General features: G+C 40.9%; 1 protein-coding gene across 1 annotated transcript in view; it reads right to left on the reverse strand.

Moving 5' to 3' along the window:
• The window catches only part of RBM27 (RNA binding motif protein 27), a 647,841-nt gene that overhangs the window by 367,096 nt on the left and 262,560 nt on the right, over nt 1-18,185 (reverse strand). The window contains exons 15-16 of the mRNA XM_053719279.1: nt 4,629-4,748; nt 4,053-4,127 (exon numbers count right to left, since the gene is read on the reverse strand). Coding sequence (XP_053575254.1) covers nt 4,053-4,127; nt 4,629-4,748 — 195 coding nt within the window. The remainder of the gene's footprint in view (nt 1-4,052; nt 4,128-4,628; nt 4,749-18,185) is intronic.

Genomic DNA, 18,185 nt, shown 5'->3' on the forward strand with positions numbered 1-18,185 from the left:
CTTTGACACTTCCAACATCGCTAGGGAACTTCTGGTTCCCCCTTGATGGTTGATGTAAGCCACAGTCGTGATGTTGTCCGACTGAAATCTGATGAACCTCAGAGTTGCTAACTGAGGCCAAGCTAGGAGAGCATTGAATATTGCTCTTAATTCAAGAATATTTATTGGGAGGAGTTTCTCCTCCTGAGTCCATAATCCCTGAGCTTTCAGGGAGTTCCAGACTGCGCCCCAGCCTAGAAGGCTGGCGTCTGTTGTTACAATCGTCCAATCTGGCCTGCGAAAGGTCATCCGCTTGGACAGATGTGGCTGAGAAAGCCACCATAGAAGAGAATCTCTGGTCTCTTGATCCAGATTTAGTAGGGGGGACAAATCTGAGTAATCCCCGTTCCACTGACTTAGCATGCACAATTGCAGCGGTCTGAGATGCAGGTGCGCAAATGGTACTATGTCCATTGCCGCTACCATTAAGCCGATTACTTCCATGCACTGAGTTACTGACGGGTGTGGAATGGAATGAAGGACACGGCAAGCATTTAGAAGTTTTAATAACCTGGCCTCTGTCAGGTAAATTTTCATCTCTACAGAATCTATAAGAGTCCCTAGAAAGGGAACTCTTGTAAGTGGTAATAGAGAACTCTTTTCCACGTTCACCTTCCACCCATGCGACCTCAGAAATGCCAGAACTATCTCTGTATGAGACTTGGCAGTTTGAAAACTTGACGCTTGTATCAGAATGTCGTCTAGGTACGGAATCACCGCTATGCCTCGCGGTCTTAGTACCGCCAGAAGTGAGCCCAGAACTTTTGTAAAGATTCTTGGAGCCGTAGCTAATCCGAAGGGAAGAGCTACAAACTGGTAATGCCTGTCTAGGAAAGCAAATCTTAGGTACCGATAATGATCCTTGTGAATCGGTATGTGAAGGTAGGCATCCTTTAAGTCCACTGTGGTCATGTACTGACCCTCTTGGATCATGGGAAGGATGGTTCGAATAGTTTCCATTTTGAATGATGGAACTCTTAGGAATTTGTTTAGGATTTTTAAGTCCAAGATTGGTCTGAAGGTTCCCTCTTTCTTGGGAACCACAAATAGATTTGAATAGAATCCCTGCCCGTGTTCCGTCCGCGGAACTGGGTGGACCACCCCCATTAGTAAGAGGTCTTGTACACAGCGTAGAAACGCCTCTTTCTTTATTTGGTTTGCTGATAACCTTGAAAGATGAAATCTCCCTCGTGGAGGAGAAGTTTTGAAGTCCAGGAGATATCCCTGAGATATGATCTCCAACGCCCAGGGATCCTGGACATCTCTTGCCCAAGCCTGGGCGAAGAGAGAAAGTCTGCCCCCCACTAGATCCGTTTCCGGATAGGGGGCCCTCTCTTCATGCTTTCTTGGGGGCAGCAGCAGGTTTCTTGGCCTGCTTGCCCTTGTTCCAGGACTGGTTAACTTTCCAGCCCTGCCTGTAACGAGCAACAGCTCCTTCCTGTTTTGGAGCGGAGGAAGTTGATGCTGCTCCTGCCTTGAAGTTACGAAAGGCACGAAAATTAGACTGTTTGGCCTTTGATTTGGCCCTGTCCTGAGGTAGAGCATGGCCCTTACCTCCCGTAATGTCAGCTATAATTTCTTTCAAGCCGGGCCCGAATAAGGTCTGCCCTTTGAAAGGAATATTAAGCAATTTAGATTTAGAAGTCACGTCAGCTGACCAGGATTTAAGCCATAGCGCTCTGCGCGCTTGGATGGCGAATCCGGAGTTCTTAGCCATAAGTTTGGTTAAATGTACGACGGCATCAGAAACAAATGCGTTAGCTAGCTTAAGTGCTTTAAGCTTGTTCATAATTTCATCCAATGGAGCTGTGCGAATGGCCTCTTCCAGAGACTCAAACCAGAATGCCGCCGCAGCAGTGACAGGCGCAATGCATGCAAGGGGCTGTAAGATAAAACCTTGTTGAACAAACATTTTCCTTAAGGTAACCCTCTAATTTCTTATCCATTGGATCTGAAAAGGCACAACTATCCTCCACCGGGATAGTGGTACACTTAGCTAAAGTAGAAACTGCTCCCTCCACCTTAGGGACCGTCTGCCATAAGTCTCGTGTGGTGGCGTCTATAGGAAACATTTTCCTAAATATGGGAGGATGGGAAAAAGGCACACCAGGTCTATCCCACTCCTTGCTAATAATCTCTGTAAGCCTTTTAGGTATAGGAAACACGTCAGTACACACCGGTACCGCATAGTATCTATCCAACCTACATAAATTTTCTGGAATTGCAACCGTGTTACAATCATTCAGAGCCGCTAATACCTCCCCTAGCAATATGCGGAGGTTCTCAAGCTTAAATTTAAAATTAGAAATCTCTGAATCCAGTCTCCCTGGATCAGATCCGTCACCCACAGAATGAAGCTCTCCGTCTTCACGTTCTGCAAACTGTGACGCAGTATCTGACATGGCTCTCACCTCATCCGTGCGCTCTATCCTTAACCCAGAGCTATCGCGCTTGCCTCTTAATTCTGGCAATTTAGATAATACTTCTGTCATAACAGTAGTCATGTCTTGCAAAGTGATTAGTAAGGGCCTCCCTGATGTACTTGGCGCCACAAAATCAGGCACCTCCTGAGCGGGAGGCGAAGGTACTGACACGTGAGGAGAGTTAGTCGGCATAACTTCCCCCTCGTTGTCTGGTGATAATTTCTTTACATGTAAAGATTGACTTTTATTTAAAGTAGCATCAATGCAATTAGTACACAAATTTCTATTGGGCTCCACATTGGCCTTTAAACATAGTGAACAAAGAGATTCATCTGTGTCAGACATGTTTAAACAGACTAGCAATGAGACTAGCAAGCTTGGAAATACTTTTCAAAATAAATTTACAAGCAATATAAAAAACGCTACTGTGCCTTTAAGAAGCACAAAAAGCTGTCACAGTTGAAATAACAATGAACCAAAATAGTTATAGCAACCAATTTTTCACAGTAAATGTATTAAGTTAGCAAAGGATTGCACCCACCAGCAAATGGATGATTAACCCCTTAATACCCAAAACGGATAACAATTTAATAATTAACGTTTTTCTCACAGTCAAAACACACTGTCACAGGTCGCCCTCAAAATGAATTTTGAAGACCCCTGAGCTCTCTAGAGACGATCTGGATCATGGAGGATGAAGTAGACAGATTGTGACTGAATTTTTACTGCGCAAAAAAAGCGCTAAAATAGGCCCCTCCCACTCATATTACAACAGTGGGGAAGCTCAGAAAACAAAGAATGCAGAAAACAAAGATGGCCATGTGGTAAAAATCATGCCCCAATAAGTTTTATCACCAAGTACCTCACAAAAAACGATTAACATGCCAGTAAACGTTTTAAACATACATTTGAAAAGTTATGAATTGTTATTAATAAGCCTGCTACCAGTCGCTTTTACTCATACATTATTTCAGTATTAACAGTATTTTCAGAGTCAATTCCATTCCTTAGAAAAATACATTCAGTGTACACACACTCATCAGCCTAATACCAGTCGCTATCACTGCATTTAAGGCTGAACTTACTTTACATTGGTATCAGCAGTATTTTCTCAGTCAATTCCATTCCTCAGAAAAATAATTACTGCACATACCTCATTTGCAGGGGGGCCCTGCATGCTATTCCCCTTCTCTGAAGTTACCTCACTCCTCAGATGAGAACAGCCAGTGGATCTTAGTTACGTCTGCTAAGATCATAGAAAACGCAGGCAGATTCTTCTTCTAATGCTGCCTGAGAATAAACAGCACACTCCGGTGCCATTTAAAATAAACTTTTGATTGTAGAAATAAACTAAGTTAAAAAACACCACAGACCTCTCACGGCGACCTATCTTTAGTTAGGCTGCAAGAGAATGACTGAATATGACATGTGAGGGGAGGAGCTATATAGCAGCTCTGCTTGGGTGATCCTCTTGCAGCTTCCTGTTAGGAAGAGATATATTCCATAAGTAATGGATGACCCGTGGACTGACTACACTTAACAAGAGAAAATGGTTTTATCATATGAAATCAAGAAGAAGAAAGTGCTTACCTTCTGATATTCAATTTGCTTTTCTAACATCTCTTGTTTTTTTTTCCTCATGTCTTGCTGGAGTTTTATTGCTTCCTGTACGAAACACAACATACAACTTAATTCAGAATTTTTCACAGTTAAAGGGACAGTCAACACCAGAATTTTTGTTGTTTAAAAAGATAGATAATGAAAAAAATAATAAATTAAAGTTTTTTTGGACTTGACTGTCCCTTTAAACTTGACTTCTAAGAGAGTATATGCTGTGGCTCTAGCACAGTCATAATTTTATAAGAAACTTTACAATAAATGATGCAGAAAAGCATCTTTTTATTACTATTATCTCCTTTTTCTAAAATACGAAAACAGCATGGTTGAACTTGTAAAAATACACGAGTACAGATTGATATACACAATCCATACATTCACTTGAATGACCGGCAAGTACATACATGGTGTGTACATAAAAATAAGAAGCTCACAATAATCTGATATAAGCATCTTAAGTGTTTCAAATGGCTATCGAGCCCCAGCATAACTTGTACTAAAATGGACTTATTTTGGCTAAAAATAAATGAAAAAACATTGGTATCATACCTGTTTCTTTTTAAGCGAGCCTTGCACATCAACAGATTTTGCTCCTGCCAAAGGTTTATTGGCAGTTTTCAAGTTTGAAGAGCTGTAAACCATTTTTGAATGGCTGATGGATGATATTGACTGGTGAGAAAAGGTGAATAGGAAAAGTTAAAAGGTGCCTCTCTTTTGCCAAGTAATTGAATGTCACTGATTTGTGAATTTGTCTATTTATTTATTTTTTGGGGGGTTTAAAAAAAGTTAAAGGGACACTGAACCCAATTTTTTTTCTTTCGTGATTCAGATAGAGCATGCAATTTTAAGCAACTTTCTAATTTACTCCTATTATCAATTTTTCTTCGTTCTCTATCTTTATTTGAAAAAGGCATCAAAGCTATTTTTGGTTCAGTACACTGGACAGAACTTGTTTATTGGTCGGTTAAATTAATCCACCAATCAGCAACAACAACCAAGATTGTTCACCAAAAATGGGCCGGCATCTAAACTTACATAATTGCTTTTTAAATAAAGATAGAGAATGATAGAGAATGAAGAAAATTTGATAATAGGAGTAAATAAGAAAGTTGCTTAAAATTACATGCTCTATCTGAATCACAAAAGAAAAAAATTGGGTTCAGTGTCCATTTAATACATTTTTCTTATTTTAAAAAAAAAAAAAAAAAAAAAAACTCATTTTAAAAGCTTGCATCTGCAAACCATTATAGGTTGTAAGCAGAACTCTCCTGTTTCATTTCCATTGTCAAATCATATTGTATATTACTGCATGTATTACATGAAAGAGCATGTCATTTTACATTCACATATCAAATTCACTTTTTTACTCGGAATCCGTTTTTAACAATCATATGTACATATGCTAAGCAGCCATGCAGAACTGGAAGCTAGCTGGCGATTGGTGGGTACACACATTTTTCTCTTGTCATTGGCTCACCAGATGTGTACAGCTAAGTCCCTGTAATGCTTTACTGTCCCGGAGATAACAAACTGTCGCCTAGATTACAAGTCTTGCGTTAGCCTTAAAAAGCAGCGTTGAGGGGTCCCAACGCTGCTTTTTAAAGCCCGCTGGTATTACGAGTCAGGCAGGTACAGGTGTACCGCTCACTTATTTTCCAGCGATTTTCGCATACCGCAAATCCCCTTACGTCAATTGCGTATCCTATCTTTTTAATAGGATTTTCCTAACGCCGGTATTACGATTGCTGGAAAAAGTGAGCGGTAGACCCTCTCCTGTCCAGACTCCTACCGCATTTAAAAAAGTCAGTAGTTAAGAGTTTTATGGGCTAACACCGTAACATAAAACTCTTAACTAAAGTGCTACAAAGTACACTAAACAAACATAAACTACCTATTAACCCCTAAACCAAGCCCCCCCCCCCCCATATCACAAACACTTAATTAAAAATTTTAACCCCTAATCTGCCGACCGGACATCACCGCCACTGTAATAAATATATTAACCCCTAAACCGCCGCACTCCCGCCTCGCAAACACTAGTTACATTTTATTAACCTCTAATCTGCCGTCCCTAACATTGCCGACACCTATCTACATTTATTAACCCTTAATCTGCCGCCCACAACGTCGCCGCTACTATATTAAAATGTATTAACCCCTAAACCTAAGTCTAACCCTAAGTCTAACCCCCCAACTTAAATATAATTTAAATAAAACAAAATAAAATTACTAAAATTAAATAAATTAATCCTATTTAAAACTAAATGCTTACCGATAAAATAAACCCTAAGATAGCTACAATATAACTAATAGTTACATTGTAGCTAGCTTAGGATTTATATTTGCAATCAGCCAATAGAATTGAGCTTGCATTCTATTGGCTGATTGGAACAGCCAATAGAATGCGAGCTCAATCCTATAGGCTGATTGGATCAGCCAATAGAATTGAACTTCAATTCTATTGGCTGATTGGATCAGCCAATAGGATTTTTCCTACTTTAATTCCGATTGGCTGATAGGATTTTATCAGCCAATCGGAATTGAAGGAACGCCATCTTGGATGACGTCACTTAAAGGAACCTTCATTCTTCAGTCGCCGTCGGATGGAGGAGGATGCTTCGAGTCGGATGTCTTTAAGATGCACCCGCTCCGCTCCGGATAGAAGAAGATGGAAGATGCCGCCTGGATGAAGACTTCTGCCGGTCTGGATGTCCTCTTCTGGCCGGATCGGATGAAGACTTCTGCCCCTCTGGAGGACCACTTGTGCCCGGCTGGGTGAAGACGTCTCAAGGTAGGGTGATCTTCAAGGGGGTAGTGTTAGGTTTTTTTTAAGGGGGGGCAGGGTGGGTTTTAATGTTGGGGGGGGGTATTGTATTTTTTTTTTACAGGTAAAAATGCTGATTACTTTGGGGCAATGCCCCGCAAAAGGCCCTTTTAAGGGCTATTTGTAATTTAGTGTAGGGTAGGGAATTTGTTATTTTGGGGGGCTTTTTTATTTTATTAGGGAGATTAGATTAGGTGTAATTAGTTTAACAATTTGTAATTTCTTTTTTTTTTTCCCTGTAATTTATTGTTTGTTTTATTCGTAATTTAGTTTATTTAATTTAATTGTAATTAATTGTAGTTAGTTTAGGTAATTAATCTAATGATAGTGTATTGTTAGGTAACTTAGGTTAGGGTTTATTTTACAGGTAAATTTGTACTTATTTTAACTAGGTAGTTATTAAATAGTTAATAACTATTTAATAACTATTGTACCTAGTTAAAATAAATACAAAGTTGCCTGTAAAATAAAAATAAATCCTAAAATGGCTACAATGTAACTATTAGTTATATTGTAGCTAGCTTAGGGTTAATTTTACAGGTAAGTATTTATTTTTAAATAGGAATAATTTAGTTAATTATAGTAAATTTATTTAGATTTATTTTAATTATATTTACGTTAGGCGGGTGTTAGGGTTAGCGTTAGACTTAGGTTTAGGGGTTAATAAATTTATTATAGTGGCGGCGGCAGATTAGGGGTTAATAAATTCATTAAAGTTGCGGTGACATTGGGGGGGAAGATTAGGGGTTAATAAATAAAATGTAGGGTTCGGCGATGTTGGGGGCATCAGATTAGGGGTTCATAAGTATAATGTAAGTGGTGGCGGCGGTGTCTGGAGCAGCAGATTAGGGGTTAATAATATAATGCAGGTGGTGACTATGTCGGGGGCGGTATATTAGTTGTTAATAAGTGTAAGATTAGGGGTGTTTAGACTCGGGGTTCATGTTAGGGTGTTAGGTGTAGACATAAATTTTATTTCCCCATAGGAAACAATGGGGCTGCGTTAGGAGCTGAACACTGCTTTTTTGCAGGTGTTAGGTTTTTTTTCAGCCAGCTCAGCCCCATTGTTTCCTATGGGGAAATCGTGCACGAGCACGTTCAGCCAGCTCACCGCTGACTTAAGCAACGCTGGTATTGAGGTGAGATGTGGAGCTAAATTTTGCTCAACGCTCACTTTTCTGAGGCCAACGCTGACTTGAAGAAAACTCGTAATACCAGCGTTGTCCTAAGTGAGCGGGGAGAAAAAACAGAATTTATGTTTACCTGATAAATTACTTTCTCCAACGGTGTGTCCGGTCCACGGCGTCATCCTTACTTGTGGGATATTCTCTTCCCCAACAGGAAATGGCAAAGAGCCCAGCAAAGCTGGTCACATGATCCCTCCTAGGCTCCGCCTTCCCCAGTCATTCGACCGACGTAAAGGAGGAATATTTGCATAGGAGAAATCATATGATACCGTGGTGACTGTAGTTAAAGAAAATAAATTATCAGACCTGATTAAAAAACCAGGGCGGGCCGTGGACCGGACACACCGTTGGAGAAAGTAATTTATCAGGTAAACATAAATTCTGTTTTCTCCAACATAGGTGTGTCCGGTCCACGGCGTCATCCTTACTTGTGGGAACCAATACCAAAGCTTTAGGACACGGATGATGGGAGGGAGCAAATCAGGTCACCTAGATGGAAGGCACCACGGCTTGCAAAACCTTTCTCCCAAAAATAGCCTTAGAAGAAGCAAAAGTATCAAATTTGTAAAATTTAGTAAAAGTGTGCAGTGAAGACCAAGTCGCTGCCTTACATATCTGATCAACAGAAGCCTCGTTCTTGAAGGCCCATGTGGAAGCCACGGCCCTAGTGGAATGAGCTGTGATTCTTTCAGGAGGCTGCCGTCCGGCAGTCTCGTAAGCCAATCTGATGATGCTTTTAAGCCAAAAAGAGAGAGAGAGGTAGAAGTTGCTTTTTGACCTCTCCTTTTACCAGAATAAACAACAAACAAGGAAGATGTTTGTCTGAAATCCTTTGTAGCATCTAAATAGAATTTTAGAGCACGAACCACATCCAAATTGTGCAACAAACGTTCCTTCTTTGAAACTGGATTCGGACACAAAGAAGGCACGACTATCTCCTGGTTAATGTTTTTGTTAGAAACAACTTTCGGAAGAAAACCAGGTTTAGTACGCAAAACCACCTTATCTGCATGGAACACCAGATAAGGAGGAGAACACTGCAGAGCAGATAACTCTGAAACTCTTCTAGCAGAAGAAATTGCAACCAAAAACAAAACTTTCCAAGATAATAACTTAATATCTACGGAATGTAAGGGTTCAAACGGAACCCCCTGAAGAACTGAAAGAACTAAATTGAGACTCCAAGGAGGAGTCAAAGGTTTGTAAACAGGCTTGATTCTAACCAGAGCCTGAACAAAAGCTTGAACATCTGGCACAGCTGCCAGCTTTTTGTGAAGTAAAACAGATAAAGCAGAAATCTGTCCCTTCAAAGAACTTGCAGATAATCCTTTCTCCAAACCTTCTTGAAGAAAGGATAGAATCTTAGGAATTTTTATCTTGTTCCATGGGAATCCTTTAGATTCACACCAACAGATATATTTTTTCCATATTTTATGGTAGATTTTTCTAGTTACAGGCTTTCTGGCCTGAACAAGAGTATCAATGACAGAATCTGAGAACCCTAGCTTTGATAAAATCAAGCGTTCAATCTCCAAGCAGTCAGTTGGAGTGAGGCCAGATTCGGATGTTCGAACGGACCTTGAACAAGAAGGTCCTGTCTCAAAGGTAGCTTCCATGGTGGAGCCGATGACATATTCACCAGGTCTGCATACCAAGTCCTGCGTGGCCACGCAGGAGCTATCAAGATCACCGATGCCCTCTCCTGATTGATCCTGGCTACCAGCCTGGGGATGAGAGGAAACGGTGGGAATACATAAGCTAGGTTGAAGGTCCAAGGTGCTACTAGTGCATCTACTAGAGTCGCCTTGGGATCCCTGGATCTGGACCCGTAGCAAGGAACCTTGAAGTTCTGACGAGAGGCCATCAGATCCATGTCTGGAATGCCCCACAATTGAGTAATTTGGGCAAAGATTTCCGGATGGAGTTCCCACTCCCCCGGATGAAATGTCTGACGACTCAGAAAATCCGCTTCCCAATTTTCCACTCCTGGGATGTGGATTGCAGACAAGTGGCAGGAGTGAGTCTCCGCCCATTGAATGATTTTGGTCACTTCTTCCATCGCCAGGGAACTCCTTGTTCCCCCTTGATGGTTGATATACGCAACAGTCGTCATGTTGTCTGATTGAAACCGTATGAATTTGGCCTTTGCTAGCTGAGGCCAAGCCTTGAGAGCATTGAATATCGCTCTCAGTTCCAGAATATTTATCGGGAGAAGAGATTCTTCCCGAGACCAAAGACCCTGAGCTTTCAGGAGTTCCCAGACCGCGCCCCAGCGCACCAGACTGGCGTCGGTCGTGACAATGACCCACTCTGGTCTGCAGAAGCTCATCCCCTGTGACAGGTTGTCCAGGGTCAGCCACCAACGGAGTGAATCTCTGGTCCTCTGATCTACTTGTATCGTCGGAGACAAGTCTGTATAATCCCCATTCCACGCAAAAGGAACTATGTCCATAGCCGCGACCATCAAACCTATTACTTCCATGCACTGCGCTATGGAAGGAAGAGGAACAGAATGAAGTACTTGACAAGAGCTTAGAAGTTTTGATTTTCTGGCCTCTGTCAGAATAATCCTCATTTCTAAGGAGTCTATTATTGTTCCCAAGAAGGGAACTCTTGTTGACGGAGATAGAGAACTTTTTTCTACGTTCACTTTCCACCCGTGAGATCTGAGAAAGGCCAGGACAATGTCCGTATGAGCCTTTGCTTGTGGTAGGGACGACGCTTGAATCAGTATGTTGTCCAAGTAAGGTACTACTGCAATGCCCCTTGGTCGTAGCAGCGCTAGAAGGGACCCTAGTACCTTTGTGAAAATTCTTGGAGCAGTGGCTAATCCGAATGGAAGTGCCACAAACTGGTAATGCTTGTCCCGAAAGGCGAACCTTAGGAACCGATGATGTTCCTTGTGGATAGGAATATGTAGATACGCATCCTTTAAATCCACCGTGGTCATGAATTGACCTTCCTGGATGGAAGGAAGAATTGTCCGAATGGTTTCCATTTTGAACGATGGAACCTTGAGAAACTTGTTTAGGATCTTGAGATCTAAGATTGGTCTGAATGCTCCCTCTTTTTTGGGAACTATGAACAGATTGGAGTAGAATCCCATCCCTTGTTCTCCTAATGGAACAGGATGAATAACTCCCATTTTTAACAGGTCTTCTACACAATGTAAGAATGCCTGTCTTTTTATGTGGTCTGAAGACAATTGAGACCTGTGGAACCTCCCCCTTGGGGGAAGCCCCTTGAATTCCAGAAGATAACCTTGGGAGACTATTTCTAGCGCCCAAGGATCCAGAACATCTCTTGCCCAAGCCTGAGCGAAGAGAGAAAGTCTGCCCCCCACCAGATCCGGTCCCGGATCGGGGGCCAACATCTCATACTGTCTTGGTAGCAGTGGCAGGTTTCTTGGTCTGCTTACCCTTGTTCCAGCCTTGCATTGGCCTCCAGGCTGGCTTGGCTTGAGAAGTATTACCCTCTTGCTTAGAGGATGTAGCACTTGGGGCTGGTCCGTTTCTGCGAAAGGGACGAAAATTTGGTTTATTTTTAGCCTTGAAAGACCTATCCTGAGGAAGGGCGTGGCCCTTACCCCCAGTGATATCAGAAATAATCTCTTTCAAGTCAGGGCCAAACAGCGTTTTCCCCTTGAAAGGTATGTTAAGCAATTTGTTCTTGGAAGACGCATCCGCTGACCAAGATTTTAGCCAAAGCGCTCTGCGCGCCACAATAGCAAACCCTGAATTTTTCGCCGCTAATCTAGCCAATTGCAAAGTGGCGTCTAAAGTAAAAGAGTTAGCCAATTTGAGAGCATGAATTCTGTCCATAATCTCCTCATAAGAAGAATCTTTATTGAGCGACTTTTCTAGTTCATCGAACCAGAAACACGCTGCTGTAGTGACAGGAACTATGCATGAAATTGGTTGTAGAAGGTAACCTTGCTGAACAAACATCTTTTTAAGCAAACCCTCTAATTTTTTATCCATAGGATCTTTGAAAGCACAACTATCTTCTATAGGGATAGTAGTGCGTTTGTTTAGAGTAGAAACCGCCCCCTCGACCTTGGGGACTGTCTGCCATAAGTCCTTTCTGGGGTCGACCATAGGAAACTATTTCTTAAATATAGGGGGAGGGACAAAAGGTATGCCAGGCCTTTCCCATTCTTTGTTTACAATGTCTGCCACCCGCTTGGGTATAGGAAAAGCTTCAGGGGGCACCGGGACCTCTAGGAACTTGTCCATCTTACATAATTTCTCTGGGATGACCAAATTCTCACAATCATCCAGAGTAGATAACACCTCCTTAAGCAGAGCGCGGAGATGTTCCAATTTAAATTTGAATGTAATCACATCAGGTTCAGCTTGTTGAGAAATTTTCCCTGAATCTGAAATTTCTCCCTCAGACAAAACCTCCCTGGCCCCCTCAGACTGGTGTAGGGGCACTTCAGAACCAATATCATCAGCGTCCTCATGCTCTTCAGTATTTTCTAAAACAGAGCAGTCGCGCTTTCGCTGATAAGTGGGCATTTTGGCTAAAATGTTTTTGATATAATTATCCATTACAGCCGTTAATTGTTGCATAGTAAGGAGTATTGGCGCACTAGATGTACTAGGGGCCTCCTGTGTGGGCAAGACTGGCGTAGACGAAGGAGGGGATGATGCAGTACCATGCTTACTCCCCTCACTTGAGGAATCATCTTGGGCATCATTTTCTCTAAATTTTGTGTCGCATAAATCACATCTATTTAAATGAGAAGGAACCTTGGCTTCCCCACATACAGAACATAGTCTATCTGATAGTTCAGACATGTTAAACAGGCATAAACTTGATAACAAAGTACAAAAAACGTTTTAAAATAAAACCGTTACTGTCACTTTAAATTTTAAACTGAACACACTTTATTACTGAAAATGTGAAAAAGTATGAAGGAATTGTTCAAAATTCACCAAAATTTCACCACAGTGTCTTAAAGCCTTAAAAGTATTGCACACCAAATTTGAAAGCTTTAACTCTTAAAATAACGGAACCGGAGAGGCGGAGCTAGCCAGCAAGCAGGAAAGAAGCACTTAGCTGGAGCTCTGGGCTAAGAGAATAAAATTAAGTGTTTTCAAAGTTCTTTAGACCCAAATAGCAGTGTACATTTGGTCCTGTGTGCTTCCAAATACTACTGAGAGGCAGCAGGACAAATTTCAGGCGTTTTTAAGCCATTTTCGAGTGATCCGATTTTCAGGACCAGGCCAAAATCAGGAAAGGCTGGGGATGCGGCCTACCCCGGACCGGAGACAGAACAGCAAAGGGCCACATTCATCATATATAAACTCCTAACCATCCGACCTCTCAGACTACACAGATCTGACCCTTGGCTCAGATGCAGCAAGCCAAAATTAAGCTTTAAAAGGTGAGCAGCTTACCGGAAGGTTTTTCATCAGAGGAGGTGAGGGAGGCCTCAGGAGTCATTGCTGGGAAGTGAAGACTGAGAAGATCAGACAAAAAGAAGGTGAAAAGAGCTTCTGGAAATCACATATATGCTCTGGAGACTACATCAGGGACCAACAACATAAGGGTGAGTGGCGGGAAAATCGCCATTTCTTTTTTCTTCTCTCTGATACATCATCACTATTAAGACTGAACTGTACATCCACTCAATATATCAATCTTTCACAAAATTTTACATTGAGAGTGAGTGGGCATTATAAACTGGCTCATTTTCTACAATATAAAGAGAAGATATTGGGGGAAATTCCCAGAGCATATAACATCTAAAAGCTGCAGACTGATTAACTATATGCCTAACTAGGCAATGAGCATGAGAAGTCACTAATAACAGATTCAGGGCTCTTAACTTAAGTAGTTCTAAGTTTGCCACAGCAGGTAACATCTCACATCTCACTAACCTGACTCTGCACCTTATCAAGGCGAGAGTGGGACACTTTTAGTGAGAATATCTGTGGTAAAAACTGTCACGTGGACACTAGAACGTAAGGCCCTGGGATACTAAAAAATACCTTCAGCACTTTAGAAAAAGATTTAAACTCTGCAATGTTTGGTTAAGCTTATAAAAATTCAACCTGGAGTAGTCTTACAGAGACAATGAAGTTATAATCTGTTAAAATGCTGCCCAGCAACTAACTTATGTTTTTGTAAAACGGATGGAGGAGGAAAGGGAGGCGAGGTGAGCAAAGGAAAATACAGGGGTCGTGTTTTCAATATATCTGTAGCCCAGATTAACTCTATAACATATTTTCTGAAAGAGGTCACTCTCCAAGATGAAGAGCAGGAACCAAACAGTAAAGGACTGCTTATCTAAGTCGCAGCTTAAACTTAAACTCATAGATAAAGCGGCCTCTCCAACAAAGCTACCTACTGAAGTAGAATCAACAGAAGAGGATAGCCAAATAGGAAAAGATATTCCAAACAATGAACTGTTAACCCAGATCAAATCCTTCTTCCATGAAGAGTTGAAAACAGCAATACATGACCTCAAAAAGGACATAAGAGAAATAGGGGGAAGGACAACAGAATTGGAAAACAAAATTGATGATATCACGGAAGAGATTCCCCAAATCAAACACACCCTGTTAGACCATGCTATATATATCAAAAAGCTTGAAGAGCAGGTGGAAGACTTAGAAAACAGATCTAGAAGATCAAACCTGAGAATCAGAAACCTCCCAGAAGATTACAAAAATCTCCAAGCGGATGTTACGGAAATATTCCACCAACTAATTCCAGATACAGAAATCAACATGCTGCTCTTCGATAGAATCCACAGAGCTCTCACCAGACCCTCCCAATCCAAAACCAGAGACATTATAGTTAAACTACATTATTATCATGTCAAGGAGATGATTTTGCAGGCAGCAAGACAAGCTAAGTCGATCACCTATGAGGGACACAATATCCAAATATATACGGATCTATCTCCCATAACACTGAGAAAAAGACGTGAAATGAAACCGATTGTAGAAGCACTTAACAAAGAGAAAATAAGATACCGCTGGAACTTTCCCTTCAAGTTGATCTTTACTCACCAGAATACCTTGTATTCTTGCTCGTCACTAGAGGAGGGACAAATGACACTCAACAAACTGGATATAACAATGGAAGAACCCACAACGCAGTCCACACAGCAGACAGCGAGAAGACCACCCCAGAGAGAATGGACTATGGTCACTAAAAAAGGTAACCCAAAAAAATCAAGACCAACTACACCCTCCAATGAAGACCAGAACTCCAACAGCGAGGAGAATCCTCCTGTCCATTGAAGAAGACATCCTTATAGAGTCAGGATGAGAAGATCATTAAGAGTAACTTTACCTCACACAGTTGGACTAGGTATATGGTATAATTGAAGGAGACAGTCCACGAATGGTAATTGAAAAGTGTATTGTCTCTCTCTCCTTTCTTTTTTCCTTTTTCTCTTACTTTCTCAACTTATCTCTATCCTTCATTCTCCTTTTGCTGGTATGTTCTCTCCCTCAAGGTATAATATCTGATTACATCCTTATGGAACTAGGGTGAGAAGATCCATAAGAGTTTGAACATTACCTCACACAGTTGGACTGGATATAAGGTATAATGGAAAGATACATTAGTACACGAGTTGTAATGGAAAATTGTATTGCCCCTCTCTTCTTCTTTTCTTTTTCTCTTACTTTTCATACCGATCTCTATCCTTCACTCTCTTTTTTTGCTGATATGTTTTCTCCCTCAAGGTATAATGTCAGATTATAGAAAATAAGAAAGTTATAACATGACTATTCCAGAGTTGAATACTGACCAGAAGGTCAAAAATTTCGCAGGTGCAGTTTGTGGCACCTAGTTTGAATGTTATATTTAACTGTTTTATGTTTTATTGTTCAGTTCTAAAGGTTCAGGCACAACAGTCACGAAAAACAGGTTCATTAAGACACTCCAAATATGAAGGTATCCTCCTAGTGTGCAAAGGTCCCACATCTTCGGCCCGTATAGGCTACAGGTACCAAGGTTTCCTAGATGTTATTCAGCTTAAAAATAAAAAGTTACCATGCAGATTAAGATAATCTCACATAATGCCAGGGGCCTTAATTCCAATATAAAAAGAAAGAAAGCCATTATAGAGTATAAAGCTCAAAAAGCTAGCATAGTGATGATTCAGGAGACCCACTTCACCTCCACCACAACACCCAAATTTTGGGATAAACTTTTCCCTATTAAATATCATGCTATCAACAAAAAGAAAAAAATGTGGTGTTTCTATACTCCTACATGCCTCTCTTAACTTTAAGGAGGAAGAAATAATCACTGATAAGGAGGGGAGATACCTCATAGTAAGGGGATTGATACACAATACACCAATTCTGTTAGTGAACATTTATGCTCCTAATGATCACCAAGGGCCATTTTTCACCAAAATAAGTAAGCTGCTAATATCCTGGAAAAGACACAAAATAATCATGGGGGGCGACTTTAATATGACTTTAGACGATAAATTAGACAGGACAACAACGGACCCACAAAAGAATAGAAGACAGACCCCAGACCAGCAAATCTTAAGAGATTTATTATTAGACCACAACTTACTAGACAGCTGGAGAGCAGTAAATAGAGGAGCCAAAGAATACACCTACTATTCATCAGTACATGGCACACGCTCTAGAATCGACTTAATTTTAATAAGTCAAATCATACTCCCTCTAGTTACAGAGGCTACTATAAGCAGCTGCGTATGGTCAGACCATGACATGATGACATTAGATCTAGAAGGAGTGTTAAATCCAGGCAGAATAAGATCCTGGACCCTACACCCCAAAGTACTTCAAAATGAAGTCTTTAAACAACAAATTGAGAAGCACATCGATGAATTCATGAGAATAAATGAGGGTTCCACAGCTAATCCAAACATAATTTGGAGTGCTCTGAAAGCTTCGATTAGGGGTTTGATTATAGCTGAATCCTCTAAAGTTAAAAAACAATATAACTCCACATTAGAAAAATTGAGGAAGGAGATTTCCACGATTCGAGAACAAATAATGAGAAATTCTAAGGGAGGGCTAACTAAATTATTAAAAAAGAAAAGTGAGGAACTTAACCTAATGCTTGATAAAGAGGCAATCTCCTCCTTCAAAGCAGTCGATACAAGATACTACACATATGGTAATAAACCTGACAAATTATTAGCAAATAAATTAAAAGATATGACCAGAGCCTCCACCATCCCACAAATACAATTAACAAATGGATCAGTAACCAATGATCCCCTGCAGATAGCTAATGAGTTTGCCAACTACTACAACTCACTCTATAACTTGCCACAACCCAATATTGCAGTAGATAAACAAAAAGAATTAGATAGGTTCCTGGAGAGTAGCTCACTAAAAAAAATCCCCCAAGAGGATCTAGATCTGCTTAATGCACCTATAACAATTCAGGAGATAAACCAAGCCATTAAAGGATTAAAGAGAAATAAAGCCCCGGGTCCGGACGGGTTCCCAGGCTCTTTTTATAAAGATCTTCAAAAATCGGTGGTACCACATCTAGTAACTATTTTTAATAATATTTTGCAAGGTACAGACATACCACAAGATATATTGACTGCGAGGGTGACAATTATCCCAAAGCCGGGGAAATGCAAACAATATTGTCAAAATTATAGGCCAATTTCATTAATAAATCAGGACCTCAAACTTTTCACCAAAATTTTGGCAAATCGATTGGCTACCCCCATCACAAATTTAATAAATACTGACCAAGTGGGATTCATAGCTCAAAGAGAAGCCCCAGACAATGTAAGAAAGATCATAGACTTGATAAATTTTGCAACAAATAAAGGAATGCCTTCTCTGCTCCTTACTCTGGATGCGGAGAAGGCATTTGACAGGATCAATTGGGATTACATGCTAGCAGTCCTAAATAAGGTAGGAATCAAGGGTCCATTTTATATGGGGTTAAAAAAGTTGTACTCTACGCCGGATGCATTTATCAGACTCTCGGGATATCAATCAAAGCAAATCAAGATCAGGAATGGGACCAGACAGGGCTGCCCACTATCACCGTTGTTGTTTGCATTATGTATTGAACCACTAGCACAGAAAATTAGAGACAACCCCAATATAACAGGAA

This window comes from Bombina bombina, chromosome 6 (assembly GCF_027579735.1).
Source record: "Bombina bombina isolate aBomBom1 chromosome 6, aBomBom1.pri, whole genome shotgun sequence".
NCBI classification, from domain to species: Eukaryota; Metazoa; Chordata; class Amphibia; order Anura; family Bombinatoridae; genus Bombina; species Bombina bombina.